The 20,560-nt window shown below is 40.7% G+C and overlaps 1 protein-coding gene across 2 annotated transcripts in view; it reads right to left on the bottom strand.

Moving 5' to 3' along the window:
• NEB (nebulin) overlaps positions 1 to 20,560 on the bottom strand; it is a 230,402-nt gene that overhangs the window by 67,274 nt on the left and 142,568 nt on the right. For both annotated transcript variants that reach the window (XM_030797596.1, XM_030797595.1), the window contains 21 exons: positions 18,754 to 18,858; positions 18,335 to 18,646; positions 17,522 to 17,626; positions 16,872 to 16,970; positions 16,563 to 16,664; positions 16,318 to 16,425; positions 15,415 to 15,726; positions 13,964 to 14,068; positions 13,748 to 13,852; positions 13,290 to 13,394; positions 12,049 to 12,156; positions 11,832 to 11,945; positions 10,882 to 11,079; positions 10,382 to 10,486; positions 9,592 to 9,696; positions 9,388 to 9,492; positions 8,975 to 9,082; positions 2,994 to 3,107; positions 1,885 to 2,082; positions 1,462 to 1,566; positions 734 to 838 (listed from right to left, as the gene is read on the bottom strand). In XM_030797596.1, the coding sequence (XP_030653456.1) occupies positions 734 to 838; positions 1,462 to 1,566; positions 1,885 to 2,082; positions 2,994 to 3,107; positions 8,975 to 9,082; positions 9,388 to 9,492; positions 9,592 to 9,696; positions 10,382 to 10,486; positions 10,882 to 11,079; positions 11,832 to 11,945; positions 12,049 to 12,156; positions 13,290 to 13,394; positions 13,748 to 13,852; positions 13,964 to 14,068; positions 15,415 to 15,726; positions 16,318 to 16,425; positions 16,563 to 16,664; positions 16,872 to 16,970; positions 17,522 to 17,626; positions 18,335 to 18,646; positions 18,754 to 18,858 (2,823 nt within the window). The remainder of the gene's footprint in view (positions 1 to 733; positions 839 to 1,461; positions 1,567 to 1,884; positions 2,083 to 2,993; positions 3,108 to 8,974; positions 9,083 to 9,387; positions 9,493 to 9,591; positions 9,697 to 10,381; positions 10,487 to 10,881; positions 11,080 to 11,831; positions 11,946 to 12,048; positions 12,157 to 13,289; positions 13,395 to 13,747; positions 13,853 to 13,963; positions 14,069 to 15,414; positions 15,727 to 16,317; positions 16,426 to 16,562; positions 16,665 to 16,871; positions 16,971 to 17,521; positions 17,627 to 18,334; positions 18,647 to 18,753; positions 18,859 to 20,560) is intronic.

Raw genomic sequence — 20,560 nt, 5'->3', positions numbered from 1 at the left:
GAACTCATCTGACATATTACTGTGGCTTGTCCAATAGGATCAGAGCCGGCGTGTGGACACTCACACTGAGAAACAGAAGAGATGGCCCAGGCACAAGAAGAGGAAGGGTGGGCATTTTACCACTAGAAGTTCCAAAATAATAGGTCTCAATGTTTGCACTCACTGGTGGGATCTGATATTGACTTATCAACCTGTGGAGTTAATAAAGAAAGAGCAGCTTTGTGCCTGCCTTGCCTGCTCTGTGTCAGGCATCATAGTGGGTGCTTTCTAACATCCCCATTTTATGCATCAGAATGGGAGGCTCAGATGGATTAAGTGCTTTTCATTAAGCCTTATAGATAATGTGTGGTGAGGTGAGACTGCACTCCACAACTCTAACTCTAGAGCCTGCTTGCTTCTTATTCTACCATAGCTGGCTCTAATTTATTAAATGGCCTAGATAGAAATAAACTTGCTATGACACAGGGCACAAAAAAACAACGTTGGAAGTGCTAAGGCACAAAGTTACTTCATAGACTCGGATCACCTACAGCTCCACCCCAGCAACCTACTTGAATGCATCAGGTTTCAGGAAACAATAGCCAGCAGCATCTTCAGTGCTTTCAAACATACCGACTCTGGTTTCCCAGTTAGAAAAGACTTGGCACTGCCCCGTCTATGGTTTTTGCCACCTCTGCTTGAGTGGTGGCCCTGCTTTATTACTGTCCACTTAACTTCTCCAGGGAACACTTACGTCACTTAGCTGTTTCCCACTTTTGACAGCCTGCACGTAGACTGGTGTATCTGTGACAAGCTTGTAGTCATTCCTTGTTTTCAACATGTGAGCTTTATACTTGATCTGCCGAGAGGAAGAAAACAAGCCCATGTTGGACCATTCCTTATGCGTGAAACTGCTGGTTTTCATAGAGGGTTTGGTTGCTTTTAACTCATGAGATTTATATTCATCAGCACTACTCAACAGACTGAGATGCATTTGAATTTTATAACAGTGTAACCAACACTTATATGGGGCTTCTAGAGTCTTCTAGGACACTTGATAACTACTCTTCTAGGAAAGTTTAAACCTTCTTACTGAAATCCTCATTACAGTATTTAATTTGCCTGGAAAATCCTCTCTTTACAAATAGAGCTTGTCTATAGCATCACAAACACTAACAAATGACAGTTTCCTAAAATGACAATTAAGTGCTTGTTAATATATCCAAAATAGCCTAAAACGTAGAAAGAGAAGATGCTGGTCCCTTCTCCACCAGAGGACGATGGCATACCTGGACTGCACTGTTTAATAAGAATGCCATATGCCTTCCTGAGAGATGGTTGCTCTGCTCCTAGCATCTTTCTTCAGCTCAGCCACCCCTCAGAGCTGGCCTGTGACAATGTCCCTATTTTACATAACCTCCTCTTAACTCTAGACTATGGAGAAAGGGAAATATACTAAAGAACAAAACAAGGCAAACTCACATCATCACGTAGATCATAAGCATGCTTGGCATGGAGGATTTCAGGAGTGTCCCAGACGTAGCAACCAATGCCTTTCAGCCAGTTGAGGTCATCCTTGTATACAATCTAGAGGGTTTTGACAGAGAGGATCAGAAAAAAAAAAAATTGACCATAATAACTTTAACACTAAAAACAGGTACATTCTAGACTCAGAAGCCTTTGTGGAATGAGGAGCAAAGGCATTATGCAAAGAGGCTCAGGGGAGCCACAGAAACATGCATACACAGAGCCCTGCTTCCAGAGACAGCTCTGAAGTCAAGTCGGACAAATGGACATACAGATAGTGGAAAAAGGCTAAGGTAAAGAAATGCGTGAGTTTGCTGCTTTTCTGGGTGGGGCCGTGGGGCAGGGCCGTGGAGGGTCCTTCTTAAGTCACAGGCTTACATCGCTGATCTGATCTGTGACTTTCCTGACGTGATCATTGACTTGCAAGTCGGGGTGGCAAATCCATTCGTGGAGGTGCAGGCGGTAATCAATCTCACTGACTTTCTTCTGAGAATCCTTGGCAGTAACCATCTCTACCATGTCGGGCACGATGTGGATTTTCATCTTGTTCTTTTCATAAACTGATCTATACAGGCGCTGTAAAGTTAAAATCACATGCCAGTTATACAGGAAATTGTGCCAAGGCATCATGGCCATACAGAGAAGTCAGGCTAACAAACTCACAGCAAACAGTTGGGGGCAGGGCGGTGACTGGTGTTTTCTGACATTTTCTATAGATTAATACCAGGGGAAATTTTTAAAAAATGAAGCATTATAGCTGAAATAATGTGTAGCTTCTTTACATGTGCACAGTCAGTGTCATATGCATTGGTAAATAGAAAATGTTCAGGCTGGGCATGATGACTCACACCTGCAATCCCAGCACTGTGGGAGACTGAGGCAGGAGAATCACTTGAGCCCAGGAGTTTGAGACCAGAGTGGGCAACATAGCGAGATTCCAATCGCTACAAAAAAATTAAAACCTTAGCTGGGTGTGGTGGTGCATGCCTGTAGGCCCAGCTACTCAGCAGGCTGAGGGGGGGATGATTCCCGGAGCCCAAGAAGTAGAGGCTGCAGTGCGCCGTGATTGCACCACTACCCTCCAGCCGGGGCAACAGAGTGAGACTTGTCTTAAAAAAAAGAAAAGAAAAGAAACGTTCCTATTAATAATACATGGCTATTTTACTTGACTTAAATTTGAAGTAAGGTCTTTGGAGTTACCCTCATGTGTTGCATAACAATGTTTCAGTCAAAAGATTATAATGCTGTGTTTTTACTGCACCTTTTCTATGTTTAGATACACAAATACTTGCCACTGTGTTACAGTTGCCTACAGTATTCAGTACAGTAACATGCTGTACAGGTTTGTAGTCTAGGAGCAATAGGCTATCCCATCTAGGTATGTAGAAGTGCACTCTACGATGTTAGCACAACAATGGAATCACATAACGAGTGGCACATTTCTCAGAATGTATCCTAGTCGTTAAGGGGCGCATGACTGTACTTACATCGATGTTAAGCTTGCCAACTCGGAGGCACCGTGCTGTGTTCGGATCATCATCAACACTTCTTGGTAACGTATAAAGAGCTTTGAACTTTTCATATTCTTCCCGATATTTGATCTATAGAGAATAAGTAGAAAGGAAGAAACAGTTTTAGAGAGTAATGGCTTATATTATTAAAACAGCATAAGACTTAATGGGAAAAACCCGACTCTGAGATCTACCCAGCACTGGGGACAACGCTTCTCTGAACTAATTTCCCCACCTGTACAGAGAGATACAGCAGTAGCGCCTGCCATGGGGTTATCGTGTAGCTTAAATCAGACTGTATCAAAAGTACTTTTAAACATAGAGCACTGTGAAATTTTCGTTGCTGTTTTCAAAATTCCTATAGCAATACTAGTACTTTTACTGCTACTACAAGCAATTCATTTTAAAGATTATGTAATTTAAAAATATTCTCTTGTGGTAATGGCTTTGTTTTTCTTACTAAAATGAGTGCAAGATTAAAACTGTGCTTAGGAATATTTTTGTTTTTAACAACTGAAAAGTCTGCTGCTAAGAAGACACAATACCTGGATTTCAGTTCCTACAAGGCTTTCAAAAATACAGTGCAATCAACTTCTGTGGGATAACAATTAGTTCTTAAGCCATGTTGCCCATTAATTAGTGTTCCATGATTATATAAACCAGGTTAAGACAGAGACTAAGATCCAATCTCATAGCACACAATAATAAAATGACAATTCTTCCACAACTCAGAGATTTGCACCTCTGTAACAAAAGAGAGATGGGAGTATATATTTGTATCAGAATTCCAGCAATGCTCTTCATTGACTGGAGGCCAACCAAAATTTCCACCAGATTTTTCCAAAACAGAAAATCAGCTTCTTACATCTAATCTATTTCTCAGCTTCAAAGATGATGGCATTTAAAGGCACCCTTAAAAAAACAACAACAACAACAACAACAACAAAAACCTTTTTCCTAAAATAAGGTCAGAATACTTCTTTTAAAGGATTAATTTCTCTATGTTTTACCTTGCTCCAAAACCAATTTGCCAAGAATCTTGCCTCTATAATTTTGTTCATGACTCGAGGAAAAGGCCTCTTTTGAGCTTTTAAAATCTTTTTTTTTTTTTTTTTGAGACGGAGTCTCGCTCTGTCACCCAGTCTGGAGTGCAGTGGCGCGATCTCGGCTCACTGCAAGCTCTGCCTTCCGGGTTCACGCCATTCTCCTGCCTCAGCCTCTCTGAGTAGCTGGGACTACAGGCGCCCACCACCACGTCCGGCTAATTTTTTGTGTTTTTAGTAGAGACGGGGTTTCATTGTGGTCTCGATCTCCTGACCTCGTGATCTGCCTGCCTCGGCCTCCCAAAATGCTGGGATTACAAGCGTGAGCCACCGCGCTTATCTGTAGTACTTTTCTTCCAAAATGACAACTTTGCTCCTTTTTGCAATCTTCCAGATAGAGTTGGGTCTGGGTAAAATCATATATGTTACTTTTTCCTCCAGGTAAAAATTAAATAATTCCATAGACTGTCTAATGAACTTTATTTCTAAGCTGTGCATCTGTAAGCCCAGTAGAGTAGTGAAATCAATTTACTGAGTCACTAGCATTTAAATCAGTAGAACAGAATGGAAATTATCAGAGCGCACTGTCTCTAGTCTAGCAGTCACTACTCTTCTGTGAGACGTTTGTGCCAGAAGAAACTCAGGTAAACTTCAGGGGGGTGTGTGTGTGTATGTGAACTTGAAATAAAAAATAAATCTCCCGCTGTGAGTCATGGCCAAAACCTGTTTGAGAAATGCTGATTTAAAGTGTTACATAAAATGTTCACGATTAAGAGATAAAGTCTCTAATTTTTCTGAAGCAGAACTGGGCTAAGAATTACGATAAAGCTTACAGGGAATTTTACAATAAAAGGTTTTACACAGACTTTAAACCAACAAAGATCAAAAGAGACAAAGAAGGGCATTACATAATGGGAAAGGGATCAATGGAACAAGAGCTAACTATCCTAAATATATACGCACCCAACACAGGAGCACGCAGATTCATAAAACAAGTTCTTGGAGACCTACAAAGAGACTTAGACTGCAACACAATAATAGTGGGAGACTTTAACACCCACTGTTGACACTAGACAGATCAACCAGACAGAAAATTAACCAGGATATCAGGACTTGAACTCAGAATCTCTGGGACATATTTAAAGCAGTGTGTAGAGGGAAATTTATGGCACTAGATGCCCACAAGAGAAAGCAGGAAAAATCTAAAATTGACACCCTGACATCACAATTAAAAGAACTAGAGAAGCAAGAACAAACGAATTCAAAAGCTGGCAGAAGACAAGAAATAATTAAGATCAGAGCAGAACTGAAGGAGATTGAGACATGAGAAACCCTTCAAAAAAATCAATGAATCCAGGAGCTGTTTTTTTGAAAAGATTAACAAAATAGACCGCTAGCAAGACTAATAAAGAAGAAAAGAGAGAAGAATCAAATAGACACAATAAAAAATGATAAAGGGGATATCACCACTGATCCCACAGAAATGCAAACTACCATCAGAGAATACTATAAACACCTCTACGCAAATAAACTAGAAAATCTAGAAGAAATGGATAAATTCCTGGACACATACACCCACCCAAGACTAAACCAGGAAGAAGTCGAATCCCTGAATAGACCAATAACAGGCTCTGAAATTGAGGCAGTAATAGCCTACCAACCAAAAAAAGTCCAGGACCAGACAGATTCACACCCAAATTCTACCAGAGGTACAAGGAGGAGCTGGTACCATTCCTTCTGAAACTATTCCAAACAACAGAAAAAGAGGTAATCCTCCCTAACTCATTTTATGAGGCCAGCATCATCCTGATACCAAAACCTGGCAGAGACACAACAAAAATAGAAAATTTTAGGCCAATATCCCTGGTGAACATCAATGTGAAAATCCTCAATAAAATACTGGCAAACCAAATCCAGCAGCACATCAAAAAACTTATCTACCATGATCAAGTCAACTTCATCGCTGGGATGCAAGCCTGGTTCAACACATGCAAATCAATAAATGTAATCTGTCACATAAACAGAACCAAGGACAAAAACCACATGATTATCTCAATAGATGCAGAATCTCAATAGATGCAGAATCTCAATAGATGCAGAAAAGGCATTCGACAAAATTCAACAGCCCTTCATGCTAAAAACTGTCAATAAACTAGGTATTGATGGAATGTATCTCAAAATAGTAAGAGCTATTTATAACAAACCCACAGCCAATATCATACTGAATAGGCAAAAGCTGGAAGCATTCCCTTTGAAAACTGGCACAAGACAGGGATGCCCTCTCTCACCACTCCTATTCAACATAGTGTTGGAAGTTCTGGCCAGGGCAATGAGGCAAGAGAAAGAAATAAACGGTTTTCAATTAGGAAAAGAGGAAGTCAAATTGTCTCTGTTTGCAGATGACCTGATTACACATTTAGAAAACCCAATCATCTCAGCCCAAAATCTCCTTAAGCTGATAAGCAACTTCAGCAGAGTCTCAGAATACAAAATCAATGTGCAAAAATCACAAGCATTCCTATATACCAGTAACAATCAGCCAAATCATGAGTGAACTCCCATTCACAACTGCTACAAAGATAATAAAATACCTAGGAATCCAACTTACAAGGGATCTGAAGGACCTCTTCAAGGAGAACTACAAACCACTGCTCAAGGAAATAAGAGAGGACACAAACAAATGGAAAAACATTCTATGCTCATAGATAGGAAGACTCAATATCATGAAAATGGCCATGCTGCCCAAAGTAATTTATAGATTCAATGCTATCCCCATCAAGCTACCATTGACTTTTTTCACAGAATTGGAAAAAACTAAAGCTGGAGGCATTACGCCATCTGACTTCAAACTATACTACAAGGCTAAAGTAATAAAAACACCATGGTACTTGGTCCAAAACAGATATATAGACCAACGGAACAGAACAGAGGCCTCAGAAACAACACCACATATCTACAGTCATCTGATCTTTGACAAACCTGACAAAAACAAGCGATGGGGAGAAGACTCCCTATTTAATAGGGGAAAACTGGCTAGCCATATGCAGAAAGCTGAGACTGGATCCTTTCCTTACACCTCATACAAAAATTAACTCAAGATGGACTAAAAATTTACACATAAGACCTAAAACCATAAAAACCCCAGAAGAAAACCTAGGCAATACCTTTCAGGACATAGGCATGGGCAAATATTTCATGACTAAAACACCAAAAGCAATGGCAACAAAGGCCAAAATAGACAAATGGAATCTAATTAAACTAAAGAGCTTCTGCACAGCAAAAGAAACTACTATCAAAACTACTATCAGAGTGAACAGGCAACCTACAGAATGGGAGAAAATTTCTGCAATCTATCCATCTTTGACAATGGGCTACTATCCAGAATCTACAAAGAACTTAAACAAATTTACAAGAAAAAAACAAACAACCCCATCAAAAAGTGGGCAAAGGATATGAACAGACACCTCTCAAAAGAAGACATTTATGTGGCCAACAATTATATGAAAAATGCTCATCATCACTGGTCATTAGAGAAATGCAAATCAAAACCACAGTGAGATACCATCTCACGCCAGTTAGAATGGCGATCATTACAAAGTCAGGAAACAACAGGTGCTGGAGAGGATGTGGAGAAATAGGAACACTTTTACACCGTTGGTGGGAGTGTAAACTAGTTCAACCATTGTGGAAGACAGTGTGGTGATTCCTCAAGGATCTAGAACTGGAAATACCATTTGACCCAGCAATCCCATTACTGGGTATATACCCAATGGATTATAAATCATTCTACTATAAAGACACATGCACACATATGTTTATTGCAGCACTTTTCACCATAGCAAAGTCTTGGAACCAACCCAAATGCCCATCAATGATAGACTGGATAAAGAAAGTATGGCATATATACACCATGGAATACTATGCAGCTATAAAAAAGGATGAGTTCATGTCCTTTGCAGGGACATGGATGAAGCTTGAAACCATCAATCTCAGCAAACTAACGCAAGAACAGAAAACCAAACACTGCATGTTCTCACTCATAAGTGGGGGTTGAACAGTGAGAACACATGGACACAGGGAGGGGAACATCACACACCGGGTCCTGTCAGGGAGTAGGGGGCTAGGGGAGAGATAGCATTAGGAGAAATACCTCATGTAGATGACGGGTTGATGGGTGCAGCAAACCGCCATGGCATATGTATACCTATGTAACAAACCTCCACGTTCTGCACATGTACCCCAGAACTTAAAGTATAATAAACTAAAACAAAACACACACACACACACACACAAAGGTTTTACTTGAGAGCATTAATGGTTAGAGGTCATAAGATTTAAAGGCATAAAGAGTTAGAGGACGTACGATCTTCTACTATATTTAAACAGCTCATGAGATGTAGGGTTTGTTTGTTTTACAATTATGTTTATATCTAAGAAAAGTTCTACCTAAAAAAGGAGAATTAAACAACTTCTAAATGTTTTCTATTTCATTGCTATAAAATAATTTATATTAACTGGGGATGGTATAATAACCAGTTATCATATTCACTGGTTTATTTTTGCCCTACATCCATGTAATTCTATTGAAAAAGTCTATTTTTGTAAGGTGTATTATGTCTTCAGCCTATCCTTACTTCCGGCTCTAGCAGAGATTATCATGTGCAGACAGGCAGCCTGAAAGGTCACATCCTGTCCTTCTTGCAAGTGCTTGTGATTCTCTCCAGGCAGCAGAGAGAGAGGCAGTGAGCACACAGACTCTGATGACTGAGCATTTGGAATTATTTCCTGGACATGCCCATGGGAATGCTAGGGCTACTTCTGGACAACATGTGAATCAGCCTGAAAGATTCTTGGAGTGGAGAGCAGGGGAGGGGAGGGAGGGTGGGAAAGCTGTCATGTTTTTGCTTGACTTACATGGCTGGCCAGATGCTTCTGGTTCTTGGCGTGTGTCAGGGACAAGGTGCTGGAAGGCAGGATGTAGCTGGTGGCTTTCACTCTATCCCAGGCCTCCTTGTACAGGTTCTGCAGGAATTAAAGACCTTCTTGTGAATATGGGAAAACGCATCTGGTTAGCTTCTGAGTAGCAGGTTTTCCTTCTGTTTCTGTCCTTCTCACACACTCCCTACTAACTCCCAGGACTCCTCTTTAGGGTGGGGCTTATTTAATTATACCTAGTAGAATTTTATGAGGTAAACTAGGATTGAAGGTCCAGGAAAAAATCATAGAAAAGCCTTTAGGGATAGAGTGTCCATCCCACTTATTCTCTTACTGTCCGGGCAGGGGGAAAGGTGGCTCATATATAAGAGGGGGAAAAAAACTCAACTCACACTGCTGTAAAGATTCTTCAGGTTTCTGGTTCTGTCATAATCCACTGTTTCCAGAACTGTTGTGTATTTGTCCTTAATCTGATGATAATTTTCTTTATATTTCACCTATAGACAAGCAACAATAGGTTATTCACCTCTGTTGTTCAAAAATACATAAAGACAAGAAATAGTTTGTCCCTGGAAGAGGAGTATAGGAAGACGCACCTCACTGGCATTAATGCCACTCTGAACAGCAGTGACATAGAGGGGCGTGTCTGTGACCAGATTATAGTTTTGTAGATTTTCTTTACCTGCTGCTGTATATTGTAGCTGTGAAGAAAAACAAAAGTCATCAAAAATGGTAACATACAGGTCTGTCATCAGCTTTAGCTGCTTGTGCCAACTTAGATGTGCCTTTATTTCTGGGTTTCTGCTTTAATCCTAACAAACAGGCTGTCATTCTAGAGTCTTGCAGACTTTGTATGGCTGCTAGAATGAACAGTTTCTCTTGACCAAGACGGGGGTTGAGATTTTGGCCATTTTGTTGCCTTTTCCATGCCTATCCTCCATTCCTGACAGCAGCCCCTCACTTTTAACATTCTATTACAACTGCCCCATCAGAGCTGAACCACGTGCTGAAAAGTTTTCCAGATACTGATTTTTTTCCTCCAAAACTTATCTACCTGTAATCAAAGGATGCTTCTACCTCCTACTCTCTGCAAGTTAACCTGATCAACTAAGGTACAGATGCTTGAGAGTAGTTCACTAAGAAACACCTCCCAGATGAACTTTTGTTATAAATGTGCACCGCCTTAAACCAAAGGAGAGACTCAGACTGGGAAGATCCAGCCCCAGAGCAAGCCACTGGAAGAACTTTGATTGGGAGAGGAGGGGCTTTGGTCAGTTAGAGCCTACACTGTTACAGAAGCTTTCTCTGCCTGCCCATCAGCCCACTGACACCACCATGGATTCTGATGAGCTATGGAGAGCCAGTCCTTCTAGGAAGGTGGCTCACCTGACTCTGAAGGTCGTATGATTTCTTGGCCTGGAGGATTTGGGGTGTATCCCAAACGTAGCAACCAATGCCTTTCAACCAATTCAGGTCATCTTTATACACATTCTGCAAGAAAGAGAGAACAATGAAATGTGGAGGTATTCTGAATTTACGATTGAGCATTTGATAATTTCCTATCAGCCGTTGGCTGTGCTTATTGCTTAGAAGACATAGGTGGGCCTCTCACCAGCTGGAAGGTCTTTAATTCCCAAGCCTAAAGAAGCTTGAGAGCAATATCAATGTCTGAGTCTACTGTTGAACCAATTAAATATTTAACATACGTGTCCTGTGGCTTAGGGTGGATTCTTATACCAAAAAGTGGTTACTCATGCCACTTTGTTTTGAGAAGCAGCAAGATTTATGAATACAGGGACAATGGGAGCATGGCAGCCAGGGTTAGGGGGTAGCCAAGACAGTCATGGAAGCTGTAGCTGAGTCAAGCTGCAGAAGGGACATCATACATCACTCAAGATCTCCTGGGCGTTTCGGACACGTATAACATTGGGTTCTTCCAGAAGAGACGTCCACTGGTGGAAATAGTGTCGATACTCCAGGTCACTGAGGATGTACTGGCACCTTTTAGCCAGCACGTGATTCATCATGTCATTGGGGATATGAACATTTGCTTTGGTGTCCTCATAATGTTTTCTGTAGTTCAACTAATACGTTTTAAAGACAAAAATAAGAAAGGGGTTTAAATGTAAATTATTCAGATCAATGTCTTTTAGATCCTTATTTCCCATATAGATCAGTATCTCTAGAATAAACTAAGGTTAAAAAATCATACTTCAGTATATTCTTCTTCTTTTGAAATTTCCCATCTTTTTTTTTTTTTTTTTTTTTTTGAGATGGTATCCTACTCTGTTGCCCAGACTGGATTGCAATGGCATGATCTCCACTCACTGCAACCTCTGCCTCCTGGGTTCAAACAATTCTCATGCCTCAGCATCCCGAGTAACTAGAATTACAGCCATGCGCCACCACGCCCAGCTAATTTTTGTATTTTTAGTAGAGATGAGGTTTCACCATGTTGGCCAGGCCAGTCTCGAACTCCTGACCTCTGGTGATCTGCCTGCCTTGGCCTCCCAAAGTGCTGGGATTACAGGTGTGAGCCATTGCGCCTGGCCTGAAGTTTTCCATCCTTTTATAACACAGGGTAAATAGTGACCTTGATGCTTTTTCCTTTTCTTGACACAAAGCAGTCGCAGTGTTAAATAGTTGGGGAGAAACTGGCAGCGAGGAAGCACACAGCTACCAAGAGTCCACAGGCTGACTGGGAGGGGTGAGGAAAATCTCAGGAAGGACCTATGCTACTCCATTTCCCAGCTAACTTGAACCAAGTTATAAATAGGCAGACACGACAGCACACTTATGGGGCACAAATCCCGTGTTAAAGTGGACATTTACTTACCGCACTCCTCATCTTTTGGAAATCCAGACAGTGAACCACACCAGGGAATTCACCGATCACTTTTCCAGCCAGGTAGTGACCTTTCTGCTTCTCATATGTCTCTTTGTATTTAAGCTGTAAAATGCGTTCATCATTGAGAATCGCTGGAGTTTCCTAACCAGTCCCTTGATCCCCAGTAAAGACTCTCAAACTTAGGAGAGGAAAAGGTCATACTGACCTCACTGTTCACCAGATCAGCATGCTTGGCTCCAACAATGGGAATGTAGCGTTCATCCAGGGTGTAGCCATAGGCCTTGGTGCCCTCCCACGCCCCTTTATACAGTATCTAGAACAAAGAAATACATGGCAACAAAAGTTTTCTTTCAACTTCTTTCAGATACCACTAAAGCAATTGGTCTAATTAAGGTGAAACATGTATGTTCAAGGCAAGGCTGAAAGCTTTATCTATAGCCGTTAGTGCATCTACCTAGAATAGGGCAGTTATTTGGTTTATTGCAAATCAAACTTACAAACTCGAAGCATTTTATTTTATTATTTTATTTTATTTTATTTTTTATTTTATTTTATTTTATTCTTATGTTTTTTGAGACGGAATCTTGCTCTGTCACCCAGGCTGGAGTGCAGTGGTGTGATCTCAGCTCACTGCAACCTCTGGCTCCTGAGTTCAAGAGATTCTCCTGTCTCAGCCTCCAGAGTAGCTGGGATTATAGGCACGCACCACTATGCCTGGCTAATTTTTGTATTTTTAGTAGAGACGGGGTTTCACCATGTTGGCCAAGCTGGTCTCAAACTTCTGACCTCAGGTGATCCACCCACCTCGCCCTCCCAAAGTGCTGAGATTATAGGCATGAGCCACCATGCCCAGCCGACTCTAGGCATTTTGTAAGAGTTGACTATTTTTGCGGTCCTAGTAAAAGTGACAACAAATTTGCACACAGGGAGAGAACTGGCAAAGATTCTTTCCCATTGGGTGCACACATGTACACTATTGGTCTCCTTTAAATTAGCTGAATGAAATTTTGGAGGGCAAGTTTTCTTCTTGTTGGCTAGAGATGCTGATGCGTGATTACTAAAGAGGGACCAACCTTACCTCCCTTTTCTCTATTGGTAGGTGCTCAATGCTATGTGCACCCAGAGCACTTCTTAGATTATTATTCTATCAATTTAAGTCTGTTCCCCTCACTTGCATGATCTCCTGAAGGCTTGTCTCATTGACCTTTAGCCCCTCATTGCCTCCTAAAGAGCCTGGCACATCACAGGAGCTCAAAAACACCAGCTGAATAAACGCTATTTGCCTTGAATAACATGGTACTTCTAATACACAAGACCAAGTGCAATGGGAAAATAAATAATAGGTTGGCTTATAAGTTCAGCAGTTGACAAAATCAGCCAAGAATATGAATGCAACAAGAGCTTCAAATTAGAAATTGAGTGGTTATTACATAAAAGAGAACTTACAGTACTGTAGAGTTTTCCCATGTCTTTGGAGTGGGAGATATGTGGTGTATCTGGTGAAAACGTATACCTGCCCTTTGCTTTATTAAATGTTTCTTTATATTTTACCTAAGGAGAGAAAATCAAATCTTTTATTACTATAAATGTATATTAAATTTTTATAAGATTACCTAGAAACATAATCAGTCCACGTTTAGAGATTAAAACTAACCAACTGGTTGAATTTTAGTCCATTTTAGCTAAAATAATAGAATAATTTGGATAGGAATATAGATTTCTAAAAGTGAATACAATTTACCACCTGCTAGTGACTTTTAAGACATACCCCCCAAAGATGATCTTAGAATTTACCACCTCCCAATTTTTTTTATAAGCAATTATCTAAAGTTAAGCTAATCGACCCAGTGATAGACAATTTACTCCCCAGTCTGCACACTTCAGCATGCACAAAGCAAACTTACATCACTTTGATTGACAGAATTAATCTTGGCTAAAACAATCTCTGGAGGATCCACCACACTTGTAAAGTTAGAATAGTTTTCAAGGGCATTTTTCTTATATTTGATCTGTAAAGAAACGGAGACAATTAAGACAGGTCTACCACCACAGGTTATCTACCCCAACATGGCAGGTAGGAGGACAGGCATTAGGTTAGAAGGAGAATAGGTTTTGCGTACCTGATTCATCATTTCCTGGTTCCTAGTAACCCTTACATGGTCCACAGAATCCAGTGGGATCCAGCCAATGCCTCGGAGCCACTCCAGGTCAGCTTTGTAGACATTCTGAGAGCAGGAAGAGAGATATAATGGAGGAATAAATGACTGACACACAGGCTTACAGAGGGCAGGTTACAATTTTTTCAGAAGCTTCTGAAGGATTTCTCTCTAGTAGTTGTCCCATTCATTCAATCGTGATTTCACCTGAGCAATATTTCTTGAGGCTGTTACTGTGCATGAGGCACTATGCTTGGTACTTTGATGAATAAGTATAAAGAAGGAGTCTAGGAGTTGAGATAAGTCATTTATAAAGCAAGAAGTGCTGTTAGATCAAGTGCTCAAATGCTATTGGAGTTGAGGGGAAGGGGCTGTTATTTTCTGCTACTGTCATAAGAAAAGGCTTTCCAAGGAGGTTGTACTTTTAGATGGATTTGGTACATTTAGTCTCGTAGAAGTATGTGGGGCATTGAGACTAAATGAGGGAAACTACACAAGTAAATGTTCACATATTGGGTAGGGGAGGCATCCCCTGGGTCCCAGCCAAACCTATTCTTGCCCTTATGCCTTCAAGAACCTAGATGCCCCCAGCCTACTCGACATGAAAATAAGAGGAGTTGCTATTCTGATTAAAGTTCCACAACAGCTATTTTGCTGCAGCAACCAGTGAGGTGGGATGTTCAAGTTCAACGTCTATGCTGCAGCAGTCTGACTTCCAGGTTCCCTTTTGTTAATGATGAGGAGACCCAGGTAGCATTAGCTTCTCTGGGCACCTAAGCAACTAAGTTGATGTATCAAGTTACTGTTCTGCACATACAGAAGGTGGGTGGCAGGTAGAGATCTTGATTCAGGCTTCAGTGGGAGGTAGGTTATGCCTTATTCTCTATCCTAGCTTTACCAAAGCTCTGCTTGAGGCATACTGGGCCCTGCAGCTTAATCAGTATTTTGTTTCTCTTTTGCTTTGGGAACAACTTCATAAACGGCTTGAGGAATGAGATGCTTGGCAAAGCAGGAATAGGGCATGCTTAGGTCTTTAACTGTGCTATCATCTAATATTGTCAAAACCTCAACTCATTCTCAATTCCCACCCAAGCCAATTATTACTTTCCATTAGCTGATACTTTTCTATGTGAATGTGAGTGAGGAGTTGCTGATGGCCAAAATGGTACAAAAGCAGCAGATTTTTTTTTAAAAAATTGATTGAAAGTTATTCAGAAATGCAGTCAGTAGGCAAACCAATCAATCCATCACTGCTCCTGATCTTTCTTTACTTCATATCCAGCCTCAATTCTCTTCGGGAACAAATTAAATATCTATGGCCTCAAATTTCAAGCACTTGTGGATCTGGGATGTTGCTCATCATTCTCAGAGTGTGCCATGCGTTTCTAGATAATGAAGAAACAAAAATCACTTACATCGCTCTGTAGGTCATAGGCCTTTCTTGCCTGAATAACATCGTTCTGGTCAGGATGACACATCCATTGGTGCAAGTAATTACGATAATCAATATCACTGACAAGGGTCTGCCCCTGCTTGGCAGCCAAGACTGACACCATATCAGCAGGTATATTGATTTTGGCCTTTGTTTTGTGATAGTCCTCTTTGTATAGTCTCTCATTCTGAATCTGGCCTGCATGCTCAAACCAAACCAGCTTAGGATCGTCTCTCATCGTCGGGACACCAACATAATGACCTTTTTGCTTCACATGTTCAGCTTTGTATTTCAGCTGGCGAGAAGAGGAATATAAATTCCATCAGTTTTGACAAGCACACAAGGCAGAGGGGGCTTGACCATCTACTAAGGGATATCAGCAAATTCAGCCCCCCAGCCTTTTGTTTGACACCCACCCCCAACTCTGAGAGCAAATAATAAAAAGCATTGAAATAAATCCATATGAAGAAACACCCATTTAAAAATAGAAAAATATTCTGCTGAGATAGACCTAAAAATGATAAAAATAAATTTTAAAAAATAAAAATAGAGAAAAAATATATACTTGTTCTCTGATTCTGGCAATATTTTTATTCAAAGGCCTAAAGATTTTAGGGAGGGCAGAGAATATAAGAAAAAGTAAAGAATTTGAACAATTGCTTTTTAAAAAGCCAAGGGGGGTGGTGGGCGGGTGAAGAAAGAAGCTCAAAGCCCATGGAAGGAGGACCAAAAAGGGAGCAGGTACTCCAACATTCACCAAGCCTGGCCAGGTCTGCCACACTGAAACTGAACACCTGGAAGCTGCTATCTCTGCCTTCGGCATAACTGGAATCCCTGGGAGCAAGGTCCCACTTTTGCAAAATGCACTCCCATCAGGATATATTACCTCACTCTGAACGTCATTGCAGTGATGGGCATGAACGAATGGCACAGCATCTGGAGGCAAAATGTAACCTGTGGCTTTTTGTCTCTCCCAGCCTTCCTTGTAGAGATACTGAAAGACAGAGCCGCAGTAAAGGGTTAAAATGAGGAGTCAGAAGGGAGGGATAAGTTGTGTGCATAATTATCCTACAGTTCCATTAAGGCCCTCCACTCGTACACAAACACCAGGCATCTGGGTGAAACCCATACCTGGTCCAGTATCCTAGCAGCCTCCTGGGCAGTGTGCAGCAGGGGGGTTTCTGTGAGGGTGTACTTTGATTTGGTGGCATTCCAGTCTTTCCGGTATTTAATCTAAAAAAAAAAAAAAAAAAAAAGAGAGGCAAGGGGGCAAGTTACTTGTTAAGAAAACATCATGTTGTCGAAGCAATTGTTAGCATCCATCATTTCAGTGATTAAAATCTTTATTTCAGATGATTGCATTCTGAGTGTAAGTAGATGGAAAAGCTTTGGAAGTGATATCTGCATCACTGTGAGATTTTAAAACAGCCATATACTTACATCATCGAGGATCTCGCCACTTTGTTTCGCTGTCACATAATCAACTCTGTCATCCACAGGCGTAAAGTTGAGAGTTTCTATTTTTGTGCGATATTTTTTCTATGGGAAAGAAAGCATCTTTTAGATAGTTGTAATTCCTAGACGTGTGTGAACTGAGAAGATACACTAAATTTAGGGTCCTTCTCTACTAAAAACATACAGCACCGTATTTGAATGGTGTCTTCTTGGGAATTTGGCTTTCTTTTTAGCATTTTATTTTTTAAACAAGTGCATCAGCTTCTTATGCCTCCCACAGATTTTAAAGTAGGAAGTTTGCTTAGCTCTCAAAGTTGTAAATGTATCATTATGTGTATTGTAATGCACATTTTTTCCAACGAAACAAACTTTTCCCAAGTATATTGCTATTGCTGACAAAAAGATTTTTCCATTTATACAATGCCAAGCATCAGTGAATCTGCTGGATATTATATTATGGATGTGGTCCCATAATGTGATAGGGACAGTACATTTTGAAAAATATATATGCTCAGTTTAAATCACAGCAATTGAAATGGTTAAGATTGCTGATATTAGATGACTATATTTTAGCTTGTGCATTTTGTCACTTTCTTGGGAAATGTACTGAATGTCAGGGTAAAATCTTGGAATACCTCACTGAAGATGTCCGCAGCATGTTTGGCATGATTGACGGACACGGAGTCATTTGGCATCCACCCAATTCCACGCAACCATTCCAAGTCAGCCTTGTAAACATTCTGTGAAAACAGGGCCAGAATGAGTTCAGCAACCCTGGTCATGTGATCCTAGTTAGCCTATCCATTGGTCTGATGAAGAAATACAATGTAAATGCTATATAAGCCAAGGAGGACATACTCAAGCAGCCACGCAGGTAATGTAAGAAAATTAATTAGGTGGCCAGGCAGTGTGACAAACTATAGCATATATTTTTATTTAAAGGGGGTCATCCTTGATTCCATTCTGGTTATTGTTACTAAGGGATAATTCAGAGTTGTGTCCTCTGAATTTCCAAGAGAAATGGGAAATCCGACATTTGTACACAAAAATTTTTGGATTTTAAAATCTTGGCAACTTAATTCAAAATTTCTAAACACCGTATCAATTAAAAAAGCATGTCTGTGCCTACATCCTGTCCATGGGCTGCCAATATTTTACTGGATATAAGCCTCTATTGCTATCTAAATTCTGTAGAAAGAATATTTTCACAGTTTTCTTTAATCTGATACAATTAAGACCTGTATTCATACTACCATTTATTTCTTGATTTAAAGTCTAGGTCCTTCTTAGATTTGGCGATTTTGATACCATACTATAAGGTCTCACTAATATTAAATTCTTGGTGATATGAAGTTGTAAAATGATGACAGAAGGGTTTAGTGTCATAAACTCTCTGGAAGTCATGGCAAACTGAGAAAACAGCTCATCCCCAAATGCAGCCCACTCACATCGCTCTGCAGTTCGTAGGCCTTCTTGGCCTGAATCACATCGTTCTGGTCGGGCATGCAGGTCCACTGGTGCAGGTAATTGCGGTAATCCATGTCACTGACCAGAGCCTGGGAATTTTTAGAGTGCAGGATGGAAAGCATGTCCACAGGGCTCTGGATCTTGGCCTTCCATTTGGCCCAGTCCAGCCGGTACTCTCGTTCATTCTGGAGCTTGTCAGCTATGAGGGCCCAGCGGATCTTGTTGTCATCCCTGGCTGTGAGGGTGCCCACGTAGTGTCCCTTCTGCTTCTCATGGTCAAGCTTATATTTATACTGGAGATGCAAAAATAAAGCAGATGGGTCACAGCATGTCCTCTTAATGCACCTAGGGCATCGGCTGAAAAAAAAAAAAAACTGAGAAGTTAAAAAAGACCACTCACGTCACTGGCAATCTCCCTGGAGGCCTTGGCAGCCTGGATGGGGATGGCATCCAGCCGGACATCACAGCCCGCCTTCATTTCATCCCAGCCCTCACGGTAAAGTTTCTGAAAAGGAGAAAAATAAGGTATCATCCTAGATTCAAATTTGCCAATACCTTCAATGGCTCAGGTGGAATTAATACCACAGGGGCACAGTTTTGAAGCCCAAGGACTTGAGAGCAGTTAAAGAAGAGAATAGGTGAGAATAGTTCTATGCACCACTGTCCTGGAACATGTAATGGTGTCTGGAGTCCAAAGGTCTGGGCTTGACAACCTCCTTTCTTTTGTTTTTATTATTTGTAATGTTTTATATTTTATTTTTATGGGTACATAGTAGGTACATACATATTTATAGGGTGCATGAGATATTTTGATATAGGCATACAGTGGGTAATAGTCACATCAGGATAACTGGGTATCCACCACCTCAAGCATTTATCATGTCTGTGTCATAAACATTCCGATTATACTCTTTTTCTTTTTTTTGAGATGGAGTTTCGCTCTTGTTGCCCAGGCTGGAGGGCAATGGCACGATCTCGGTTCACCCCAACCTCTGCCTCCCAGCTTCAAGCCATTCTCCTTCCTCAGCCTCCCGAGTAGCTGGGATTACAGGCATGCGCCACCAGGCCCAGCTAATTTTGTATATTTAGTAGAGACAGGCTTTCTCCATGTTGGTCAGGCTGGTCTCAAACTCCTGACCCTCAGGTGATCCGCCTGCCTCGGCCTCCCAAAGTGCTCCAATTATACTCTTTCAGTTATTTACAAATGTACAATAAATTTTAAATTTGAATGATAGCCTTGAAGTAGTTGCTCATGCTTTATAATCTCGTTCATAAAAAGGGTTTGGCTTTGTTTTCTTGTGTTGGTGTGTTGGTAACATTGGGATAACTTTAGACATTAATGGGTTATTGAATTTCTTTAATGCAATAATTCAATTTATTTATCTCTAATTCAATTCAGTTTTGTAACCTTAAGAACTGTAAACTTGTTACATTTGTGGGGTTTTTTTCAATATGGCTTTTTTGATCTTATATGATTAATGATCCATATCATTTGGTAATGTTAGATCTTCCGCTGAAGCATGATTGGATGTCACAGCTATTTTTTTGGTTTTAAAGAGAAGTTAACTAAAGTAGTGACTGATTTACAAGTTTTTAAAAAATGTATGTAAGTATATGTTCATATTTTAATGGATACATTGTGTATTAACAAATAACAGAAAGACTCAGAAATAATAGTAATTTAAATATATAATTCACAAATCATACCTATCAGTAGGGGAGCTTCTACGGCACAGAAAGAAGTGGATTTTAATTAGTGACAGTTCTGTAGCTTTTGCATGTCTGAAAAATGAGTGCTCAGACAAATTTTATCCTTGTAAGCATGGACAAGTTTTATACGAATTTTCAATCAAGCTTTTGTATAAATTTTGAGTGGGCCTATTTTGACAACTGACTTGTTTTCTGTACAGAAGAAAAAATATTCTCCATATTAAAATGTACAAGAAGGGCTGGGTGCAGTGGCTCACGCCTATAATCCCAGCACCTTGGGAGGCCGAGGCAGGTGGATCACTTGCGGTCAGGAGTTTGAGACCAGCCTGGCCAACATGGTGAAACCTTCTCTCTGCTAAAAATACACAAATTAGCTGGGTGTGGTGGCACACACCTGTAATCCCAGCTACTAGAGATGCTGAGGCAGGAGCATCGCTTGAACCTGGGAGGCAGAAGTTTCAACAAGCTGAGATCGCGCCACTGCACTCCAGCCTGGG

This window comes from Nomascus leucogenys, chromosome 17 (genome assembly GCF_006542625.1).
Source record: "Nomascus leucogenys isolate Asia chromosome 17, Asia_NLE_v1, whole genome shotgun sequence".
Lineage (NCBI taxonomy): Eukaryota > Metazoa > Chordata > Mammalia > Primates > Hylobatidae > Nomascus > Nomascus leucogenys.
This window is presented reverse-complemented; position numbering and strand designations above follow the sequence as displayed.